This window comes from Otolemur garnettii, unplaced genomic scaffold, assembly GCF_000181295.1.
Source record: "Otolemur garnettii isolate 467f Iridium unplaced genomic scaffold, OtoGar3 scaffold00291, whole genome shotgun sequence".
Classification (NCBI taxonomy): domain Eukaryota; kingdom Metazoa; phylum Chordata; class Mammalia; order Primates; family Galagidae; genus Otolemur; species Otolemur garnettii.
The window spans coordinates 267,951-291,663 of NW_003852686.1; the positions used below are offsets into that span (position 1 = coordinate 267,951).

At 59.6% G+C, this 23,713-nt stretch overlaps 1 protein-coding gene across 1 annotated transcript in view; it reads right to left on the bottom strand.

Annotated features, from left to right (window-relative positions):
• Positions 1 to 2,681: 2,681 nt before the first annotated feature.
• The window catches only part of ADGRB1 (adhesion G protein-coupled receptor B1), a 69,118-nt gene continuing 48,086 nt past the window's right edge, over positions 2,682 to 23,713 (bottom strand). Inside the window, exons 20-31 of the mRNA XM_003803271.2 lie at positions 23,208 to 23,310; positions 22,063 to 22,213; positions 21,505 to 21,574; positions 19,986 to 20,052; positions 18,093 to 18,178; positions 13,392 to 13,563; positions 10,231 to 10,326; positions 7,743 to 7,782; positions 4,711 to 5,393; positions 3,642 to 3,677; positions 3,340 to 3,447; positions 2,682 to 2,879 (exon numbers count right to left, since the gene is read on the bottom strand). Of these exons, the coding sequence (XP_003803319.1) occupies positions 2,682 to 2,879; positions 3,340 to 3,447; positions 3,642 to 3,677; positions 4,711 to 5,393; positions 7,743 to 7,782; positions 10,231 to 10,326; positions 13,392 to 13,563; positions 18,093 to 18,178; positions 19,986 to 20,052; positions 21,505 to 21,574; positions 22,063 to 22,213; positions 23,208 to 23,310 (1,810 nt within the window). The remainder of the gene's footprint in view (positions 2,880 to 3,339; positions 3,448 to 3,641; positions 3,678 to 4,710; positions 5,394 to 7,742; positions 7,783 to 10,230; positions 10,327 to 13,391; positions 13,564 to 18,092; positions 18,179 to 19,985; positions 20,053 to 21,504; positions 21,575 to 22,062; positions 22,214 to 23,207; positions 23,311 to 23,713) is intronic.

The window sequence follows — 23,713 nt, forward strand, 5'->3', positions numbered from 1 at the left end:
AGGTAGCACGTGGAATATAGCTTCCCCCAGGCTAGCCAAGGCCTCCTGGGAGGGAGGGGCAGCAATGGAGGAGAAACCAGACTCTGCCCACAGACTGAGTCATGACCTTGGTGACACAGAATTCTGATCCTTATCTCACACTGAGCCCATGATCCTGGTCACATTGAACTCTGATCCGGGTCCCACATTGAGCTCTGAGCCTAGTTCCACACTGAGCCCTAATCCTGATCTCACACTGAATCCTGATCCTGGTCACATGCTGTGTCCTGGCCCCAGCAGCACACACTGTTTAGTTGTTTGCCTTGAATGCAGTAAATGCGTGGCTTAGGTCCTTCTTGCTGTTTGTTTTATTTTGTTTTGCTGCAGCTTCTGTTGCAAGTGGTGCTGGGCATGGTCAGAGGCTGGGGAGTTCAAGAGACTGGCCAAGAACCTGCTCCAGCCACTTGCCAAGGACAGTGGTGCCCTGAGTGGAACCTAGCCCTCAAGACCCTGGCCTGTGTTCTGTGCTTCTTTTGGCAACAGGGGGCAGGGGGCTTGGTTCTCTCTCTGTATGAGCTCAGGTTCTTCCAGCTCCCTCTGTTACTGCTGGAGGAGGAGAGGAGGACCACAGCCCACAGCTTGGCACCTGAAACCCTGTCCAGGTGGGTATGGGATTCATGATTTGTATGGGTTCAGAGAGGTGGCACAATGTGTGTGTGATAGTCACTGAACACACCAGGAGAGGCTATAATCAAATGCATTAATTTCCCTGTAGCACACCTGTGCCTTCTGGGGCCCGGTTTGGGCCAGGTTTTGTTGCCAAGTCTCAGCAAAACATCCAGGTTTGGGGGTGTTTAGGTCTGTGGCTCAGGGACTGTACTTCCCTACTAGCTCCCAGGGGCCTTTGCACTGCCTCTGGGCAGCTGCAGACACATTGCCTGTGTGTCCACTTACCCACCTCCCATTTAATGTGGTGACTTGTAGCTACCCTCAGTCACTGCACCCACCAGGCAACTTCCTTGTGCAGGCCCCACTGTGGGCGAGCCATGCGGGGCTCGTGTTCACGTCTGCACCGTGAGACATGCAGGTGCTGAGCAGAGCAGAGCAGGCATGACAAGCCCTGCATGGCTGCAGAGGGCCCAGGTCAGGCGGTGACCCTTCTATGTCTGGTCTTGGCAATGTTTTCATTTTGGACAACATGGTCAGGGGCCATCATCTCGAGGTCCTGGGGCCTCCACATGGCTCACCCTGCACATCATTTGTCCTCAGGGTCAACGGCCTCTGTCCACTGCTTTGAGGGGTCCAACAGGAGTTGGGATTTGTGGGGCTTGAGGAGGGAACCCCTAGGCCCAGGTTTTGTGCCACGTTTCCTCACCCAGGCAACCCCCAGGGTGGGTGCCCAGTCTAAGGAAGGAGGCCAGGCCAGCGCCCCCTTCCCCACACTGGGCCGGGATTCCTGCAAGGGCTCAGGCCGCCCCCTGCTGGATACGTGGAGAATGGAGATGTGCCCGCCAAGCTCCTCAGAAACCTGGTGGCAGTGGCAGCAGGACTGGGGGCAGGGCCGGGCAGGGCAGGGCTCCTGCAGCAGTCTCTAGGCTGCTCACAGTGCCCCCCACACCTGCCCCCTAGGCAGACAGGCCTGAGGACAGGAAGTTCCCAGCACTGGGGTTCAGTCTGCCCCAGGACTGAGGGGGCGCAGGGGCAGGGGTCTGGGGAGATGCAAGGCTACTGAGGTTAGTGGGATGGAGGCTGGAGCTCTGAGATGCACAGACCCTTCCTTCCCTTGGCACCCCCTGCCCCTGCATCATTCTCACTGTTGACTTTGTCCCTCCTGAAAATGACTCAGGGAACAAAGAAAGTCAGATGTGTCCACACTGAGGGGCTGGAGGGAATGGGGGGTTCCAGGACTCAGGGACCCCAGGATGTTCCCACAGCCCCACCAGATGGGACACAGGAACACTGGTGTGCTGGTGAGGGACACCAACATCCACCCAGAGCCACATGGGCAAAAGTTAAGGGCCTTCCTGGCCCCCATGGCCCTCTGCCCAAGGACAAAGGGACACCAAGGCCAGTCAACAGTGGCTGGGGCCATTTAGGCTGCACAGGGAAAGTCACACAGGTGTGGATTTTTAATTCTTTTTATTGAAGAAAAGAAAAGGAGAGAAAAAATAGATTCCCCCCACTTCTTCCTGGAGGGGGCTCAGTCCTGCCCCTGGGGGCCACATGGGTCAGAAGGCTGTGCTCTCCGCTGGGTCTGGGGGCCCAGGGCCCTGGAAGGTGTAGGGGCTGGCTGCTTCCCAAGGGGGTGGGGGTGTCTAAAAAACGGTGCCAGGCCGGCCAGGCCAAGCAGGCTGGTCCTCTGCAGCAGCAGCTCAGGCGGGTGCCCTGGAGACGCTGATAGAGCTGGGCCTGTCCACTGTGACCGCCCGCCTGCCCACCGGTGCTCAGCCCGAGGAGGGCAGAGTCTGAGGCACCTTTGGCCTCTGGAGCCCTGTGCCCCGGCCGGGCTATTGCCTCCTGTCCTCCATCTGGCTCTGGCCCCAGCACTGCGGGCCCTCTGCCTGGCCGCCGTCCGAGCGCCCTGAGGCCGGGGCGCGGGCCTGGCCCGCCGCCCACGAGTGTGTCTGTGCCCGTCCTGCGGCACAAGCGGGCAGAGCAGCATCCCTCCTCCGTGGCCCAGTGCGTGGCCGTCGCCCACCCGCTCAGACCTCGGTCTGGAGGTCAATGATGTCCTGGCCCACCAGCGGGATTGTGGCACCCGACTTTTCCCACTCCACACTCCGCAGCTCCAGTGGCGACGGTGGCAGTGGCTCCAGCTCCTTTTTCACCCACGTGGGTGTCCCATGGGCTTTCCGGAGACTCTCCCAGGGCCGCTTGTTGGGTGTCTGCTGTTTTTCTGGCTGCTGGGGAATCCGGGGGTGAGGGGAGACATAGATGGGGTGGGAGAGGAGGAGGCAGACAGGGAGCAGGACAGTAAGGAGGGGCCAAAGCAGGTGGGAGGATGGCAGTGCAGGTCCCGGAGCAAGCAGGCAGCAGCATGAGCCCATCTCCTCCCCAGGCTTTGCCAGGGTGGCAGCCTCTAGGACTGGGGCAGGATTGGGGGCTTGAAGGGAAGGGGAGCCTGGCAGCCCTGTCCAGACCCACAGCCTGGTGTAGCACCTCCTGCCCAGCCCTGGTGTGGCAATGGGCACTACCTGCCTTCCTGTTCTTCCACACCTGTGTGCCCCACCTTCCTAGCAGTTAGGGTCAGGCAGGTCCTCAGGAAGGGTGGGATGAATGAGTGAATGAATGAAGGACATGGGCAAAAGTGAGGGACATGGAGAGAAGGCAGATCGACCCAAGGCCCCCTGCCCCCCAGACCTTGGTGTCGGGGCTGGGCGTGTCCTTGTCCTTTTCCGCAGCGTGTTGCAGCTTCCGGTTCAAATCCTGGAACATGTCCTGGTGCCGCTTCCGCGTGTGCATGATCTTCTGCAGGTGGCCGGGGAGGGGGCAGAGTCCTGAGCCAGGAGGGGCACTAGCCCATCTGCCCCACCTCGGCCCCTGGGGACTTGGCCCTCCAGCCCTCTGCCTGCTAGAGTGGCCCCAGCCACCTGGCCATGAGGGGGCGGGTGTCAAAGCAAGGTGTGGCTCTATGTGTCAGGGGAGGGGACTTCAGGACCCACCTCAAAGTCCAGTTCTGCATACCGCGATTTCCGCCGCTGTGGGAAGAAAGGCTTTGTGAGCATTTGCAAAGCTTCCCTGAAATCTCCCAGGCCCCAAGTCCAGGCCTCTCCCAGAGTCCCCCTGACCCTCTGCCTGCCTTCAGGAGAGCCTGGGGATGTGCGTTTGGGGTGCCTGCCAAGTGCCTGGGCTCCAGTGCAGGCCCCTTCCCTGGAGGCACAGGGAATCCAGTCAGCGGGCTGGAGACAAAGTTGGGGGGCCTACTGGGGCAGCAGGGAAACAGAAGCTGAGGCGACAGTGACAGGCCAGCAGGTGGGCCTCTCAGGGCAGTGCCCCTCTTTCAGCTCAGTCTCAGGTCCTCCTGTAAGGAGGTAAGCTACAGATGCCCTCACCCTCCCCACCTTCAGTTCAAAGGGGCCTGCCAGCCCTACTTGAGGCAGCTCTCAGATACACATTGGGTGTCAGGGACCAGCACCAGGACTGGGCCAGGGTGTCCTGCTGGGTCTGCCCAGGATATGCTCCCCAGGGCCAAGGAGACCTGGATGCAGGGTCATGAGCTGGGACCACGACAGAGAACTTGGGAATGAGGGCCATATCACCAGAGGCTGAGAGCCAGGAAGCGGGAACATGTCCGGGGCTGGGGCGGGCAGGGGGTTTTGCCACCTTGTCTCTGAGCCCTCATCCTGTAGGCACAGCTTGGGGCTACTGAAGGCTTTAGCTCTTCAGTGCAGAGCTGTGGGGGCCTGGACACCCAGTGGGCTTGATTCACTCCCCATGCAGAGTACATTCCCTTGGGCCCTTCTGAAATGGGGTGAGACCACCCCTGCTGCACCTGGAGTGGTGACCAGGTGACAGGCAGCACATATGTGTAAGCTTCCGTCCTAAGGGCTGGAAGGCAGAGTGAGTGTGTTGAGTCCTGGGTTAGGCTTGGCCACCAGCCAGCGCTGCAAGCCCAAGGCAGCCCATCCCATCCCACACACACCTGTGCCCCAGGGGTGTTCCTGGCTGCCACGGCCCAAACCCACCGTGGCCCCACTGGCCCTGCCAGCTGGGGCCCACCTGCCTTCTCACCTCCAGGGAGCTCACGGACAAGGTGGAGACATTCTCGTTCTTGGTCCCGGCCCCCGTGCTGGGTCCTGCATGGGCCGCCGGCTCCCCGGCCTCTCCTAGGCTGGGGGGTGCGGGCTCCAGGGTGGGTGGTGGGGGCAAGGGCTGCTGGGGTGGCGGGGGTGGGGGTGGTGGGGGTGGTGGAGGCTGGGCGGGGGGCGGCTCACGGGAGGGTGGGCTACGGGCAGGCACACCAGCATCAGGCGCCGTGCTGAGGTGGATGAGGCGGGTCTGGGGCATCTGGTCAATATTGATACTGTACTTGGGCTCTTCCTTGGGCTTGGGCCGCAGTGTGGCCGTGGCTGTAGGCAGGATCACGTAGCTCGTGTCCAGAGCCTTCTCCTGGGCCCGGCTCAGCTCTGAGTCCAGCTTCTTAAAGATGTCCCCATCACCAACAAAGGTGGACTTGGGTGCCTTGTCCTTCTTGAGGGTCAGCGAGTGGTTGGGGAAGTCGGGGAGGGGTCCGCCAGGGTAGCGAGGTGAGCCGTGCAAGTGCAGCTTGGACACATTGGCAGGCAGGCTGTTGAAGTTGGTGGGCGGCCCCTTGCTGTGGGCTGGCTTCAGCTTCTCCTCCTCTGGCAGTGATGGCCGCTTCAGCGTGCCGGTTATGGTGGCAGTACGGCAGGCCGCAATGTCCTTGTTCAGCACTGTAGGGCCATAGGGGAGAAAACAAGGACAGGCAAAGTGGTCAGGGCAGCACAGGACGGTCCCCAGCAGGAGAGGGCCCAGTTGGCTGCCACTGCCTTCTGAGAGCCCCACTGCATGCAGCTGGGTCCCGCCCTGCTGGCTGGCCTCCGGCATGTGTCACCCCTCATGCTGATGCTGTGGCAGCTGGGGTTCCTTTGCCTTTTCAAATGGGGCTGCCACACAGATGCCCTTCTCAGCAGGTTACCCAAGAGGAAAAGTGGTTACCACCACACACTGACCTCCCCAGCAGCAAAGGGCTGCCCCAGACGCTAAGGACATGGCTCCTTCTCACAGCCAGAATGGCCTGGCCCCCAAGGCCCAGGACCCTGGCCCCAGCTCTGAGTCAGCTGGGGGTGGGGAAGCCTGGACTGAGACCAACAGCTGCCTAGGCAGCTATGCAGCCAGCCAGTCTTCCTGGGGCCCTGGACCTTCTGTCACAGATCCTCTTGTGGTGACCACACCTCACAGGCTGTAAACCTTCCTCTGGTTCTTGACCTCTGTTCTGACAGCCACCTGGTCCCAGGAGGCGAATGTCACCCACCCAGCTGTCTCTCTCCTAGTGGCTATGCAGGGCACAGGCTGCCCTGACCTGTAACCCGGGCTCCAGCTTGCCCCATACCCCACCTGCCAATCGAGTCAGCTTCCATTGGCCAGTGGGGAGAGCCCAAGTTGCCATCCCCGCCCAATGGGCATCCACCCTCCACACCTGCTCCTCTGGAGGTCCCACTCCCCAAAGATCCAGACTTGGGGCTCTTCCTTAAGAAGTCTGCCCTGCCCTTGTCCCCTCTGTCCCATGCTAACTGGTGAACAGGCTCCCATGCCACACTGGGCTGGACCCTGGCCCCCAGTGCCACTCACTCTCCTGGCCATGCCCTTCTCTGGTCCCCTCAGAGCTCCCCAGCCTACCAATCTGGGTCCTTTCCTCTACCTTCTGGAGGGCAACACTGTCTGCCTTTCACCCACCCCTCCACACTCCTCTGGCATGGCCCGCCAGTGGACTGCCACCTTCTCCACCAGAGCTGTTCAGCTCAGCACCTCAAGAACCACCTGTCTCGAGGGCCACCCCACAGCCCACCAGCACTGGGCCCTTCCTTCTGTACCACCTGTGCTTTGCTTGCCAAGGCAGAGCAGTACCCAGTGCAGCATATGGCTGTGTTTGCCTCCCCTGCACACACCCGGCTGGCTGATGGGCAAGATCCGGTCTCCTTCCAGGCCCCAGGCCCCTCCCTGGGGTGTCTGGGCCCCCGTACCTGCCGAGAGCAAGGTCTCCCCAGGGCATGCTCAGCACTGCCGGGTGGCCCCCACCTGCAGCAGTGGCTACTCACCACACACCCACATGCAACCCAGTTGCATGGGTGTCTCACTGAGATGGAGCCAGGGGCAAGGAGAGGCCAGTGCTCACCCAAGCAGGCTGGGCCATACCACCTGATGCCCCCAAATCTTGAGGTCACCTCTTAGGGAGTTTAGGGCTGGATCACTCTCCATCCATGCCGTCTCAAACCAGCCACCACAATCACTTCTAGAAAAGTGCTCCTCCAAGCATCTGACCATCTGAGGGAGCACGGTCACTTGACCACTCCACACCCCAGAAAGGTGCCACTGTACCACCAGCCCTTTCCCAGAGCAGAGCCAGGGAAAGAAACACTCACTGCTGCCTGGTACCTAGAGGTTGGGGAGAGGCCTCCCTCCTTCCTGGAAGCCTAGCACTGGCCTGGGGCTCAGTGCCTGGCCCTCCCCCTTACTTCCTCCTGCTGTCATTGACATCCCCCAGTCTGAAAGCTCCATCTGCTTCTGCCTGTGCTCAGACAACTATGACATGAAGGCAACACAGATGGGAGGCAGGGGGAGATGGGGGGCAGAGGAGGGCGGCCCCAGGTCTTGCTCAGCCTTGTGGCCCCATAAGGGAGATGCAGGGTTAACAAAGGGGCTGTGGGATGCTGAGGACAGGGCTGTGCTCTTGTCTGGGGGTCATTGTGGAGGGGGAGAAGGTGCTGGGTCCAGCATGAGAGACATTTAAGATCTCTACCGGCACCTGCTGACCACAGGTTCCAGGACAGAGTTCTGGAAGCTTCTTCTCATGCCCCACAGACCATCCTTGCTGCCTCTGGGGAGTGGCTAGGGGTAGAGCATGAAGGCCGAGATCACTGCCATGTGGGCCTGAGTCTCCCTGCTCTGACCAGGGCCACTAGGGAAGGCTGGGGGAGGGAGTCGTGGATGAGATGGACAACACACAGACATGCTTGGGGTGAAGAGAAAGAAGCAGGTGGACTGGGCTGGCCACCTGTCGCTCTCACCTGTCAGGCGCTCACCTGATCTACAGGCCAGATCCACGTCCTTCTCGAAGTCAGTCTGCAAGACAGGGACAGCAGAGTGGGTAAGCCACAGCCCAGGATGGGTGGGGCTGCTGCTGGCAAGGTGCTGGGAAAGGCAGGGCTGTACACATGTGCAGGCTTGTGAGGGTGCGGGAGTTCAGACCCTCAGGGGTGCCTGTGTGCTGACATGTTGTCACAAAGAACCCTGTCTGCTGGCCCACAGGAGTGTGCCTCTGAATGCTCTGGCCTGTGTATGTGTGATTTTGTGTTTATGAGTGTGTGCGTGTGTGTTTGTGTGTGTATAAGCGCTGGGTATGAGTGTATCTGTGAGTGCATTATGTGCATGTGTGCGTCTGTGCATATAAGTGTGCACATGTGTGCGTATGAGTGTGCATATGTGTGTATAATTGGTGTGTATGTCTGTGAGTACCTTGTGCGCATGTGTGCATGTCTATGTGTATAATTGTGCACATGTGCAGGTCAGTACCGATGAGTGTGCCTGTCTAAGTTCTGTGTATGTCTGTGAGTGCCCTGTGCACACATGTGCGTGTCTGTGCATGTGTGCATGTACAGTGTGCATGTGTGTATAGTGTGCATGTCTGTGCATGTGAGTGTGTACCGTGCGTGTCTGTAAGCATGCACGTGTGCTTGAGTGTGCATGTGTACATGTCTGTGTGTATGAGTGTACACGTGTGTGGGGCACACAGTATTCTCTCTCCAAGGCATCGTGCAACAGCTGGCCTCTAACCCCTTGGGCTCAGTCTCTCAGAGTGGTCCTTGGCCTGTCGTACCAGAACTCTCTGTCCCCACACCCCACCAAGGGAGCCCTGCACCAGGGCCACTTGCTGCCACAGGCCTGGGGAGAGGTGGGGCCAGGCTCAGCCACCCCTCCACCACCTCAGTGGTGTGGTCCCTACTAAAGCTCCTGCAGAGGCATGAGTGTGTGACCCAAGCCCTACCCTCAGGGAGCTTGGCACCCATCTAAGCCTGGTTGTCCTTCTCCAAGGGCCACAGGGCTACAGGGAACAGACTGGCCCTTCATCTCACACCTGATTGGCTTGAGATGACAAAGTATTCACCTGATGTCAGAAGTCAGACCAGAAGAAATGTCAGTGGAACGGAAATTGTCCCCCAAGAGGACAAGTATGTATTGGGACCCATGAGACCTGGTGGTTTCTGGATGGAGACACTGAGGCTAGGGGTGCACTTGAACATGATGACCTGGGCCTTGCCCACTGGGGCTGGATGCTGACACCTGCTGTGGCCCTGCCTGTGACCCTCACAACCACCATGAGGAGGCCAGGCAGCTTGAAGACCCAGGGAACACCTGCGGCATGCCAGGTTCACTCTGTGCCAATGGGCAGCAGACTCCAAATGCTAACGAGAGGAGTTCCTCAGGTTGTGACCAGGGCCTGTGACACTGGATGGGTCTGACATCAGGGAGGTCTCCCTGGAGGAGGTGAGCCAGAGGACATGCCCTGAAAAGGGCAAGAAGCCGGTCCAGCACACAGAGCTGCAGGGCCTGGTCCCAGACAAGGCCAGGGCAAGTGGCTGCTGGGACCTTGGGGCCTGCGGGCCTGTGGAAAGGCATCTAGTCCCACCTTCCATGCTGCAGAGCAGAGGCAGAAGGACCAGTATGGGGGGCAGGTCTGGCGATGGAGGCAGGAGGAAGAGCCCTGTATATAGGACTACAAGGAGAAAGGTACTGAGATGGGGATGTTGTGGGCTTGAGGGGCCATAGGGAGTGTCCAAGGGCCTTCACATGCAGGAGCCTGGCACCTGGGGGCCCTGGGTTGCTGTTCTGGAGGTGGGCCTGAGGGAGGTCCTGGTGGGGGTGGGCTTGAGGAGGGCAGGGCCACACTCCCAACTCAGGGGAGGGGCCCTCAGGAGGGCCTAGGAGGAGGCAGTTGTCGGGTATAGGACAGTAGAGGCAGCAGGTGGGGGGTTCCTTGGGGGTTGAAAGGCAGCCCCAGGTGAAAGCTAAGTGAGGCATGATCCTTTCCTGGGGTGAGATTGAGAGTGGTGAGGGTGAGCAGAGGAGGTGTCAGGAGCAGGAGGGCAGGTGACAAGCAGAGGGTGGTGTCTAAACAAAAGGTGCCAGGGCCTGGGCATAGGGTGTCCTGAGTGGAAGCTGGGAGAGGAAGAAGGCAGTTGTGCTGCCAGGAATACATCTGCCCATCTCGGCTCCGGCGCCCTGTCCCTTCTCAGCACTGTTCTTCCTGCTGCTATGGGGGGCTCAGCATATGCAGCCCACCCCTCACCAGGCTGACAGGGATGAAAGGAGCATGGCGAGTCAAGAAGAAGGTGCCAGGGCCTGGGCATAGGGTGGGTGCCAGCCTCCGCTTAACTCCTCATCAACTCAGCCCTCCTCAGGTGGAAAGCCTGGGCCAGTGATTTCACCTTGGCAGGCTTCAGTTTCCCCAACTACAAATTGGACTGAGAGGTCCTCGTAATGGGGCTGCTGGGGCCGGGTTCTGAGTCCTACCATGAGCTGGGCATGGCCATTCTGGAAGGAGCCCCCGGAGTCCCCGTTGCCCTCCTCCTGCCGATCGACCACACGGCATTTCACAGCATCTTGGACCTGGGGAGGAGAGCTGAGCGCATGAGCAGGCAGCAAAGGCACGGCAGCTCTGCCAGGAGCAGCATCTGCGTGGCAGGTGTCCCTGGCTGCGGCTCCCTGTGCAGGGCTGCCACTTGTCTGCAGGGTCACAACCTGTCTGGTGGAGAAGCGACATAGCAGAGCCTGGCCCTACTTTCCTCTGAGGCTCTCAGGCCTCTGTAGCACGATTCAATGCTCTCCTGAGCACACTACAGGCCCTCTTGGCCAGAGTCTGCCAGCAACAACTTGCCATCTGTCTGAAGGGGGTCCAGGCCTGTTCTGAGTCACCAAATGAGTTGCTGACTGCCCTGGGCCCTCTCTGCTGAGGTGAACCCATCAGGGGTGTGAGGACTGTGCTGGGGGATGGCCAGGCCCACCCCTTCACTCTGACGTATCACTAAGAACAGCGTGCCCCACCAGTGATGGGAGTGGCCCCGGCCCCGTGGGGGTAGCAGGGGACAACCCCAGCAGGCAGCCAGCACAGAGCTCATCAATAGAGACACTGCCTGCTATGCAAATGTCATCTGATCAGGGCACAGGAGGGAATGGGTGCTCCCTGTCCACCAGGGAGAGCTCCCACCTTCCTGAGCAGATGCTCCAGGGGCAACAGTATGCAAAAGGAACTGTGTGGAGCTGTGAGCACAGAGGGCTCCCTGGAGGAGGTGTCCTGAGTGGAAGCTGGGAGAGGAAGAAGGCAGTAGTGCTGCCACAAATACATCCGCCCACCCCGGCCCTGGGGCCCTGTCCCTTCTCAGCACTGTTCTTCCTGCTGCTATGGAGGGCTCAGCATATGCAGCCCACCCCTCACCAGGCTGATAGGGATGGAAGGAGCATGGTGAGTCAAGCTCACGCCAGGACACACCATCCTCTAGCTTCTTCCTTGGGGAGCTGCCCACAGACATTTGCTGAGCACCTGCTGTGTGCCCAACCATAACCCAGGACAGGGAGATCTAAAGAGCTGGAACTCCCAGAGTTCCTCTTGGACTCTCCAGGAATGTCACCTGGCCAGCGTCAGCCCTGAGACCCAGGCTCTACTGCACAGATGAGGGACTTACCTGGATGAATGTCCCTGGCCCACAGGGCCAGCAGTACAGCCCAGCATGGCCCCTGCCTGGCCCATCTCCCTCATATATCTCCTAGCAGCCTCCCAAGGATGCAGACCTGGGCAGAGCTTGAGGCCTCACCAGCTGGCCTCTCCCTCCCTCCCTCCCTCGGTGACTCTGTCACATGGAGCCCCTGCAAGGAGCTGGGAATTCAGAGACTGCCAGAAAAGTCTGGGGGCATGGTGTCCCCTTTGCTCCCACCCCCCATTCTGAAGTTTCCCAGCAAGGAGTCCACATGTAGGTCTAAAAACCACAGGGCCAGCGCTCTGCCCCCTTTCCGCAGGGAACCCCCTTTCCACGGGGAGCCTCCTCTTCACTGCCGCCTCTGCTGTTCCATCAGACCCCTTCCAGTTCACCCTCAGGGTTGCCTTAGAAATCTCCTCACCAACTCCTGTCTTTCTCATGCTATGGGAGATCACCCCTATCTCATCCTCTAATAAGCAGCTGCTGATTTCACGGTTTTAACTTCTAGAAGCTCTTTTTGTTCTCGGAATGCTCCTTTTATGTAGGCTGGTATTCTTGTTTCACAAAAGCCAGGCAACCACGGGCCAAGAGCGTGACTTGGGAGCCAGTCCCCTATAGTGGCAAGCTCTGTACGGGGCTCATCAGTCCTGTTGCGGGCTGTGAGAAGGCAGTGCCTGCTTTGGGGGGCTGCTGTGAGACTGACAGGAGGAAATGGCCAGGACCTCAAGTTGTTCTCAGAGGATGTGAAGGAGGGGTCTGTGAAGCTTCTCCATGAGTTGCCTCTGTCCCCACATTCCATTTCCTATTTGTTTGGTTTCATAGACAAAAAGTCTGTATGTCTTTATCTCTGCCGTTTCTGAGAGTGAGCAGGTACAGAACTTGCCTGGCAAAATTCAGGGGGAAACTGAGGCAGAACTCTCATAAACCCTTTAACTTGACACAAAGGAAACAAAATTCCTGGGCTCAGAGTCCGGTGGAGAGGCTGGTGCGTCCAGCGCCAACACCGGCTATTTAAGCTGGAAAGAAATAAAGATTTTTGCTATCTGCCACAGAGTGGTAGTCTCCTTTATGCCATACAATCTCAATGCAGTCCACACCTGCATCACCGGCCACTCATAAGAAACATTCATGCAACAGTCTATGGCTCTGCTGGAAGCTCGCCGTTCATCCTGGATCATGGCCCAGCTGGACATTTGAAGGTGCTGGACATTGGGAACTCCCATCTTCCTCCTCCTGTTTCTCCTGTGGCAGTCTACAGCCAGGCTGTGTAGGCTGGCCAAGTTCACGCCCTCAATTTGCTTACCAGCCTCCCAGCTCTGCTGCTGCCACCACCTTTCTTTCTCTTGGTCCTTCCAAATCTGTGTGCTTTTAGAGGCCCTTTGCCCTCTTCCGAGGGAGTAGCCCACCCTACTTGTGGGCCTTTACCGGCGTCCTGACCCTAATCTAGAGGCAGGTGTCTTAGTCATGGGTGTCAGCGTGTACTCCCACACTTCCACCTCTGGGAAGGAGCACTGCGTCCTGCAGTGAAGTCTGACACTTCATCCTCGTCACTGCCAACAGCCTCGATGTAGTCAGGATGCAGTTTGGCAAAAACCTTTTATAAAACTTTCCAGAAAGGTCTAGAAAAATGCTAGAAGCAAGAGTCTCAGCCGCCCTGAAAGCTGTTTTCTCTCTGCTGGTTCCCACATTCCTATAGGCTCTGCCTGCTGCTGTTACCCCATCCACCCCAGGCAGCTCTGGGTGGCAGGGCATCCTCAGGAAGAAGTAGGCATGACAGTGAGCGAAGCCCCTGGCACGCCTGGCCGCACCCTGCTTGAAGTTACTGTGTAAGTCTGTAGCCTGTGGGGCCGCTGCAGCCCACAGCAGCGTCAGGCCCTCCCCAGAGTCCCCCCACGAGGGCACTGGGGAAGGACCACCAGCCACTCACAGCCATGTGGACACTGGGGGCACACATGGGGCAGGGGGGAGCAAAGGACGCACCTCCCTGCGCAGGACGCAGTGCACCATCACGATGACGAAGCCCTCCAGGGAGTCAAACACGGCGAAGAGGATCTGGAAGAGGGCGGAGCGGCGGTCGGTGACAGCGAGCACAGCCGACATCCAGGTCAGCGCCAGCAGCGGCAGCACCACGCAGGAGCTCCACAGGGAGGCCCTGGGGATGGAGGGCGTCAGCGCTGCCCCGCCCTGTGCCCATGTCAGGCAAGGGGACACCCCACCCCAAAGCTGAGCCCACCTTTGCCATGGGGGGTTGGCACCAGGCCCCTTGTCTTCTCCGGGGTCCATCTCCCTCAAGGCCCCCTAGTCTCTAGGCTGTGACCTACACTTCTCCTCCCCAGGGCTCCCTACCAGTCCTTCCCCACACCCTGCCCTCCCCTCTCCTAAGACTGTTCCCCACACTGGGGAGGAGCCCTCAGTCAACACTGAGGTCCCAGCACCTTCCTCAGAAGCCGGAGGGCTCCTATGGGAGATCTGGGGGCCTAAGGGAGGGTCTAGGCGGGGTGGAGTAGGGTTTTGGGGAGAGGCCTGGGCTCCTGACCATCTAGGGGGAGGGGTGGGGAGGCAGCTGGAGGGGCCGGCAGAGCGGCAGGCCTCAGTTAGCCCAGGCAAGGGGTGGAGGGCAGAGCCCCAGAGCTCAGAGACCGGGAGAGGGAAGCTGCAAAGAGACAAGACAGAGGACAGAGGATGAACGAGGCCAGGCAAGGGTCAGAGGAGACGGAGACAGACAGTGACAGACAGACTGGCAGGCATTTCCTCCTCCTGGGCCTGCTCTGCCCACCCCTCCTGAGCCCTGATGGCCCCTGCAAGGCTGCCCCTCAGCACGGCACCCTCCCCAGGAGCCCCCTAGCAGGCCCTGCAGGGAGACACTGGCCCGGTCCCTGCGCACTCTGGCTTAGCTCCAAGTGTGGCCTGAGCAGCTCCCCTGTCCTCACAGTGAGGACAATGAGGCCTCCAGGGACTATGGACAGAGGCACCAGCAGGTGCTTAGGAACATACCCTGACCTCATCCCTGTCACTGTCATGGCACTGGGAACCACCCATCAGGCTCCCCAGGCCTGTCTGCAGGGACCCTAAGGGCCACGACACTTTGCACAACACCGGGAAGGGCTGGCATCAGGCTCCCCTACCATTCCCCTAAGGAGCAGGCAGGGCTGGGACTGGACACAGGGGCTGGGAGAGGTGAGCAGACCATGGCCCTAGGTCGCAAGTCCCCCATCACCTACTGGGCTCCACCACCTACCCAGGCTCCGACGTGTGTAGGCCCAGGGCTGAAATGCAGCCACTGACCCACAGGAATGCCTGGGCTTGAGCTCCTGGTCCTGCCCCAGCCAGCACCTCCAGGCTCCAGGGGACCTCCCCTGGCTGCCTATCCTCTTGTCCAGGCCAAAGCCAGGCGCTGCCCTGAAGCCCCTGCCTAGATTCTGGGCACAGGCTCTAGGCACCTCACAGTCTGCCCCTCACCGCCAGACAGCTATGGGTACTCCTGGAGGCCCCCCAGCCCCGGCAGGTCCTCCTTTCAGGGAAGCCCTGCCCTAGCACAAGGCCCTGCCCTGGCGAGGCTGCTCTGTTGGGCTGTAGTGGCCAGCAGGGCCTGGTCTGTCTGCTCTCTGTAGTGCCCCTGCAGCTGCCAAGGAGCCCCTAAGTAGACATTCAAGTACCAATGGAGGACCCAGGGACTCCAATCAGGGCCCGTGGCTCTGGGCCCTGTGGTGGTGGGACTGGCCTGTTCCTCTCCTCCCCTACGGAGCAGGCAGTTTTGTGATCCTCCCATACCCACAGCCACCTCAGCCTCCACGAGACGTTTTCCCGCTGCCTCTCATGTTACAGCCAGTCCTGTGGCTGGCAGGTGGCCAGGCCTGGGGACCCGCACAGCACTCCTGCCCTGACCTGCAGCCCCACAAAGGCGTCTGCAGAGGCTGTTGTGAAGGAGCCTGGGAGGTTATGAAGGAGCCTGGGAGGGTCCAGCAGCTGTTAAGAGAACTCCTAGCTCAGAGGTGAGTGGGGATCACTGTGTCTGACTTGCTGCCTGACCTTCCTGGCGAGGAGCAGTCAGAACCCCAAGGCCCCTTATTCCCCTATCCACAATGACTTGCTGATGCGAAGAAAGGGCAATGCCAGCACCAGAGAACTGGGTCCTCTTGTGGGGGGGACAGTGTGGATCCCAGGCACAGGGGTCAGTCCCCTCCCCGCTCAGCCTCCAGCCTCACCCACCCAGGCTGGTGCCCCCAACCCTGCTCCTGCAGTGGCGCACACAGTCCCACAGATGAGAAGCCCAAACGCTGGGGCCAGCTCCCCGCACTGTGCCCTCCCTGCCGCACCAGTACGCCTGTACCAGCTGTCCCTGCTCCCTGGGCCGGGGCTACACTCCTGCACACACTACCCCCTGCACGCTCCATGGTGCTCATGCATGTTCACTTGCCACACTCAATCACACACGTGCATATACTGACCCATATCCAGTCACACACACACATATATTAATACCCAAGTATGGACCTGCTGCAATCACACATATCACATGATTCACAGGTGGGAGATGACCACTGGGCAGGCCCAGTCCCCTTGCCCTGACAGAGAGATGCGGGGGCCCTGGGCCCAGGTGCCTGTGGTGCCAGCTTTGCACAGGCAGTCGGGTGCTGCAGTGGCCAGAAGATGCCTCTGGAACCAACACAATGCACATGGCCCAGCCCCACACCCAGCCCTCCCCAGCTGCCACCCGCCTGCCACAGCCACATCTGCCTGACGCTTATCCTGGGGCAGCCAGGCCCTACAGCCGCTTTGCCAGGAGGATGTAAGGGAGCCTGGGGGAGCAGAGGAGGAAAGGGAGGCCCAGAGTAGACGGTAGAAAAGAAAGAAAGGAAAGGAAAACATAAAATGAGCAAAATGTGACTTAGAAGAGAATAGAGCCCTGCGGGCAGGGCCGAGGCCAGGAGGCACTAACATGGCGTTACTGGTGGCGTCGGAGGTGGCATCGGCGGCAGAGAGGACTCCACACTCGGCACATTTGAGGGCACGCCCGAGGGGGGGCTGGGGCAGCTGACTGCAAGTGAAATTACAAGGCTGAAACAAAAGCAAGCCCGCTGTTCTCGCGGAAACCAAGGGCAAAAGAAAAGAGCAAAGTCAGCCACTTGGGAGGCCAGCCTGGAGCCCCACAATTTGGCTGATGGCCCCGGGGGCTCTTGTCCACCTAAGGAACCCAAGCCTGGGGCTGCAGGCTGCACAGGGCCAGGCGTGTGGGAAGGCAATGCATTGTCCACGCACCATTCTCAGCTGAAGGTGGGCGAACTCTGCCTCCGGTCTGCACAAAGCAGTATATACCACCTTCCCCCAACTTCCTGTGTACCTAGCAAGGAGCTGGACTGTGGCTTCCCTCAGGTCCTCGTGGGTGTGGGCGTGCCTGTGCGCATGAGTGTATGTGCATGCACGTGTGCAGACCAGTGTGCTGGGTGCCTCCCTTCTACGTGGGTGTGTTTCTGGATATGCGTGCCCATCACTGGGCTGGCACTGAGGAGGGCAGGCAGCACACAAGACCTTCACGGCTGGGCTCTAGCACCTGCCTAACATAGCTTGAGTCCCGACTCCACCAGACTCATCCCCTGAAACCCCAGTTTAATGTCAGGTGGGACTGTAATAGAACCTGCCTTGATGTTTACTCTAAGAAGTAAAGATGATCAGCCCTCGGTGGGCTAGAGGGGCCCCTGCTGCCTTTGTGGTGAGACAATCTGTGGTGTTCATACACCAGGGTGGCCCTGTCTCAGGAGCACGTGCAGGACAGCATGCTTGGGGGCTGGGTGGGCGATAGGGAAGGTTGCTCTAGTCTCCACTCACAACCAGGCTCTCAGCCCCCAAGGATACCCCACCAGCTCAGCTGCTTTCTGCCCAGAACTGAAGCCCACCAGGTACCCAAGGGAAAGCTTCCCGAAGCTTTTGTCCACTGAGGAGGTGAAGAGGAGCCAGGAAAAGAGAGACAGAGACAGAGACCAAGCAACTGAGCAGGACGGGCACAGAGGGGAGGCAAAGACCTCACACAGACACCAGCCAGGCAGGAGGACACAGAGAGAGGAGAGGACAGACAGGGGCCCCGAGGGCAGCAGGACACACATGGCTCCTCTGCCTGTGGTCAGGCCCATGCTGTGCAGCCCCTCTTCTGTGACCAGGGCTTTGTCCCTGAAAGACCGAGCAGCAGTCCCACCCCAAGCACCACCCTCGCCTTCACCTGGGCCCTGCCATCTGCAGGGCAGTGTGCCCCATGGGCTCTGGTCCTCCCAGCCTCACCTGTCCCTGAACTGTACTCCCTTAATGTAGGCCCCACTGGGACCCTGAGCCACCTGCACAGGCAGGTGTCACACAGCAAACCTCGCAGAGAGGGAGGGGGAGGCCTGGGAGCCAAGTACCCAGCCTAGGGCTTCCTAAACAATCAGATTTACTGTTCCTGAGAACCTTACAGGGCCCCACCGTGTCTTAGGTCAGATGGAGAAACTGAGGCACAGAGCGAGGCCAGGGCTGGCTATAAGCCTGAGCAGGTCTCTATTTTCTGTGCCTCAGTTTCCCCACTTTCCCGGGGATCCCTGGCCCTGCACTCTTGGTCTGGGCAATGGAGCAGCCCCCATCACCGGGGGCTTGAGTTGGTGGGCTCTGGGTCTCCTCAGCTCCATGCAGGTGAAGCTTGGGCCCGGGCCCTACCCTGCCCGCTCCTTCAGCTTCTTGTCCGTGATGCCGTCTTTGGACACCAGCCTGTTGAACACCAGGATCCCGATCACCATGTTCACCTGCCGGGCAGAGAGAGGTGGGGTTGGGGCAGCACTGCCCACATGTGCAGGGCCAACTGCAGCCACACCACTGGCGGCCCCCATCCCTCCAAGGGTCACCTCCAGTGCCTCTGTCATGTAGACCCCAGTCAGACAAAGGCCCTCTGGTGACTATTCTAGTTGCCACCCATGTGCCACCCACACCGTCAGCATCTCTGCTCTGCCCTCAGTCCCTCGAGCCCCAGGAGCTCAGCAGACCAGCCCAGGATGCCTCATGGTGGTTTGGACACACTTCCCCTGTGCTCTGCCCTGAGCAGCACACCCCTCCCTCCAGACAGAAGTCTTTACCTCCCTACCATTCCCATTATGCCAGCTACACTGCCCCAGCTGGGCTCCTGCACCCTGGAAGGCTCTTCTTGTTGTCTAAGTCTCCCTCCCGTGCTGCTGCCCCAGCTACCATCCAAGGCAAGAGCTGCCCACCAGGGCCCTGTAAGTGGCTCCACAGCTCTGGGTCCCTGGATCAGGGATCCACTCCCTGACTCCCAGAAGGAACGGCTTTGCGGCCATAGAGCTCCCCAAGCTTGTGATTCCACATGCAGGGTCCTGCGGCCCACTGTTCCTGCAGGGGAGTTCCCAGACTCCAACACTAGAAGCTCAGCTGGCCCAACAGCGCTGTCTTTCCTCATCAGCCTCATCTTCTGCCATGGCCGGGCAGGCAATGTGTCCTGTCTATGCTGCCTGCAGCAGGCCCTGCTTGGGCCTGGGAGGGGACATGCAGGGCTGGGGCCTCCTGCCTCAAGCTGTCCTCCTTCCTAGGTCCCAGGCCCCTAGAGACACTGATGGGTACCCTTGACTCTCATGCCTCCACCCTGGGTGCCTTCGAAAAATGAGGGAGCTGCGAAATAGTGGCCAGGCATGTAGCCCCACTGTCTACAGCTCCCAAGACTTCCCCAACTTGTCCCCTGCATGGTCAGCCCCCATCTTCTGCTGCATCCAGCCTATAACCCAGCCCCCCACTAGGAGTGGCGCAGCCCTGTGGAGCTGCTATAGCAGCAGGACTCTGTGGATACAGACGCCCTCTCCTGGGCGCAGAGGGGAAGGGCAGGTAGACTCAAGGCTCTAGCAATGGTTGCTAGCCTTCCTAATGCCTCAACCCTTTCACACAGTTCCTGTGGGTCACGACCCACAGGTTGAGAACCACTGCGAGTCAGGACGCTTCACCACAGGGGGACAGAGGCTGGCTGGCTCAGCCTGTCTCATGGATGGACATAGCAGAGCCAGTGAGCTCAGGCAAGTGCCACTAGCTCATCTGTGATCTGGGAACAACAGCCCTGTGTGCACCTGTCACAGCCTTGCATTCCTCACCACACAGATGTGTGAAACCAGTGGAAGAAAAGTCCAAGGCCCAAGAACGAAAAGTTGTCACTGGCACCCCTGTGACAGTAAGCAGCAGGGCTCAGGGGTCGCTCATGGCCCCGCCTGCACACTTCCTTCAACTGTCAGTCTACCTGACCCACCCCCTCCCTCTCCCTCTACTCACCAAAGACACACTATCTCCCAGCAGGTGGCAGCTGGTGCTTACTTATCAGGTGAGCTCGGGCTCACAGGTAGAGGAGGAGCAGCCCAGCCCAGCCCCTGCAACTCCAACGCCCTGAGGGCAGGTAGGAGCAGGGCTGGAGCCACCCAGCCCTTGGCAATCAGGGCAACCCTGAAAGGGTAGGAGGTCCATGCCCCAAAACCAGCCCAGGGGCAGGTGAGAGCATCAGTGATCCCAAGAGGTGAGAGACCCAGCCTGGGACAGTGGGGAGAGGGCCCAGCAGGTCAGTACCAGCACAACAGCAGCCGCTGGTCCCACGAAGGCGTAGAGCAGTCCCCCCTCCAGGGAGAGCCAGCAGCTGTGGGGGAGATAGGCCATCAGTGCCACCCCCACATGGAAAGGGCACTGCCAGCAGCTGTGGGGGAGACAGGTCATCAGTGCCACCCCCACATGGAGAGGGCACTGCCAGCAGCTGTGGGGGAGACAGGCCATCAGTGCCACCCCCACATGGAGAGGGCAATGCCAGCTTCTCAGGAGGGAAGGAGATAAGCTGGGATGCAGTGAAGGAAGCCAGCACATGTTAAGCACCTCCTGTATGCAGGGCACTTCCAACTCATTCTACAGCTTTAGAACCCTCAGGAGCACCCAGCCATCACAACCCCCATCCTATAGATGGGGACAGATGCAGAGCAGAGTATACACCCGCTTAGAGCCACACGGCAAAAGGCTCAGACTGGCAAGATGAATGTGGCCAGGCTGTCCCTCCTTTCCCAGGCTCCTCCTGGGGCCCATGGCAGACCCTCCTCCCTGACATGATGCCAGATACTGGGCTGGTTCCCCAGTCCCCTCACCATGGGACGGACCTGTGGTCTCATCAGCCTAGCCCTTCCCCACATCCAGTCATCAGCCCCATGCTCCTTGCATCTCTGGACACCACCCTTGGTATCCACAGGAACCTCAAACCCAGTGCTCATCATCCCCTCTGCCCTGAACAGGTGACCCCATGCTATCTGGCAAACAAACTCCACTTCAATGTCCCTATCTCCTCCTGACTCACCCTGCCTCCACCAGGTGGGATGTCCCCTTCTCTCCTCTCCGAGGGCAGTGCTTAGATTTCCCTCCTGGTGTTCACCCTCTAGGGCCTCATCTGTGCCCACTCCCAGTACTTCCCAGACAGGCAGGTCCTCCAGGCCTTGTGCATGCTGACCCCTGGGGCCCCACTCAGCTGGCACAGTCACCTCCTCCTGCCTCTCACCCCACCTGTCCCCTCCCCATAGCCATGGCCCCTCCTGGCCTCAGTTCCCTGCTGCCCTCTCCTGGGCCTCCTGTCCAATCCTGCACCCCAGATCCTCTTTCCCCATGTTGGGAGCCCACCATGCCTCTAGGATGACCCTGAGTTTCCTGGCTTATCATGTAAGTCCCCCAGGACCTGGCCCAGCTGATCTTCAGGGCATTCGTAAATGAGCCCACTGTGGGGCTATATCCCTGTCCCCACAGCTTCACCATGCAGTCCTCCCTCTCACCACACTGTGCAGACATGGGCTCCCCACAGAGAAGATGGGGAGACTGCGGCTCAGAGGGGCTAATGGACTCATCCAAGGTCACCGAAAAAGGAGCTGGGAGGTTCTGATGACCTCAACCCCACTGCTCTCAATCCCACTGCCCACTGGCTGCTGCCAGGAGGGAGGGCTCAGCTGCTGGCTCCCAGCCCCATCCTCCCTGAGCCTCTATGGGTTGGTGCCTGGCCAGGGTGGCGGAAGGCTCTGGAGGACCGTGTGGGCATCCACTGCACCCCACTGTCCCAACTCACTAGTTCACGGTGCTGTACCCTTTGGCCTTGGTGAATCCCACGGAAATGGCCACGACCAGCGCAGGGAGCCCTGGAGGAGGACCAGAGAGAGGGTGTGGGGCCCCACTCAAGCCCTGGCACCCTCCACCTCTGCCCAGTTCTGCCTGTGGAAGGCAGGGAGGCAGAAAAATGCCACTGAAGCCCCTGAACAGAGTGAGGCTGAGCGTAAGAGGACAGGAGCTGGACAGAACGAGGACCACAGGGCCACAAGCTGAGCAGGGAACACACAGGACACCCACTACATCTGAACTTCATATGAACAGGGCATTGTTCATCAGCACAATAGATCCCAAATGATGCACAGGGCATGCTTGTACTAAGGAGGTATTTGTTACCTGATAGGACAGGGTGCCTGTGTTTTACCTGGGGACCCTATGCAGGGCCCAGAGGGAGAAGCCCACCCAGGGAGCAATGGAGGGACAGGGTGGCCAAGGGAGCAGAGGGGGCTGTAAGGGGCAAGAACAAGCGCCAGGGGAAGGTCATCAGGAGGCCTAGAGGGAGGCCCCACCCACCACTCACCCCAGCCGAGGCAGAGGAAGCGTTTTCGGATGAGACGTTTCCGGAGGCGGCCTGTCACGGCCATGTAGGACTGCCAGGCCTCGGTGAGCACCCAGCAGAAGGAGGACAGGAAGAAGAAGTGCAGGAAAGCAGCCACCAGCGTGCACACCACCTGGGCAGGCAGGCAAGCGAGAGGACATTGGGCAGACACCCCTGACCCCAGGCCTGCCCTGACGGGGCTGCAGCATCCACTACCCTTGCCACCACTAGCCAAATCCTCAGGCACAAAACAGCTTCCCTTGAGGGGCTGATGAACATCTAAGCCCCCTGCATGGTACTACCTCAACCCATTCACAAACTGCCAGGGACAGATAATCCTCCCTCTCTGCCTTCTCAGCACCCACTCAGACACACCAGTGTCAGGGGAGGCACCGACACCGAAGCCCCAGCTCGAACCCATCCTTTTAAGAAGTGCTATACCCAAGGCCCAGAGAGGGCATGTCACACCTCAAGGACACACAGCAAATCACAGAAAAGCTCACAGGGGCCATGAGCTTTGGCCACAGCACAGAAGCTGCTTACTCATGAAGGCCAGGCCTTCCCTCTGTCTCACTGAAAGCCCTCTTGCTTTATCTTGCTTGTGTCATTGTTAGGGTGACTCCTTGAAGAAGCAAAGGCTTCCACCTGAAGGCTGGGTCAGCTGTGATTAGCTGGACAGGTGTGGAGACCACAGGGTGGGGATTGGGAGTGGATGTAACTGGGGAAGGCAGTTAAGGGGCCCCACCAAGGACTGGCCAGCATAGTAGGAGAGGTAGGGAGAAGGGACTCAAGTCAGAGCTTAAGTCATATTAAGCTCCCAGAGAGCTGACACAGGGCTGTCACAGGCTGATTCCACTCCTAACAGTGGGTTGGGTGGGGACTTGAGCCCATCTCAAAGGGCCAGTCCAGCTAAGATGCTGGGACACAAACTACCCTCTCAGCCAGTTAACCAATCCCTGTTGGGTTGCTACAGAGAAGTAAGGACTCCACGTGGCTCGGGCAGCCTCTTTCTGCTCTCACACCCTCCTGCCTCAGCTCCCAAGGACTCCATGGTCCAGCCGCTGCTGGTTCCACCCTCACTGGATAGGGCACAAAGCTGCACTGTGGCAGGACAGAAAGCTGCCTACCTTGTTGCGGGTCTGGGTCTGCCCGATGAGGATGAGGGCATTGGAGGAGATGATGGACAGGCAGAAGTTGATGAGGATGACAGAGCGCTCTGAGCGGATGTACCTGTGGGAGAGGGCAGGGCCAGGGTCAGCATACAGCAAGGCTTCATCTTCACTGAGACTGTAATCCTGTGGCCACACCAACACCAGGGCCCCATTCCATCGCTACAGTTACCATCATCACCTTGCCACCATCATCATCACCACCATCATCACTGTCACCATCCTATCACCATTACATACCATCACCACCTCCACCACCATTCCTACCATCATCACCACCACCACCACCATTACTGCTACCACCACCACCACCACCACCATCATTACTACCACCATTACAACCATCATCACCACCATTCCTGCCACTGCCACCATTACCACCATCAGCACCACCACCACCATTCCTACCACTACCACCATTACCACCATCATCACCACCACCACCACTCCTATCACCGCCATCA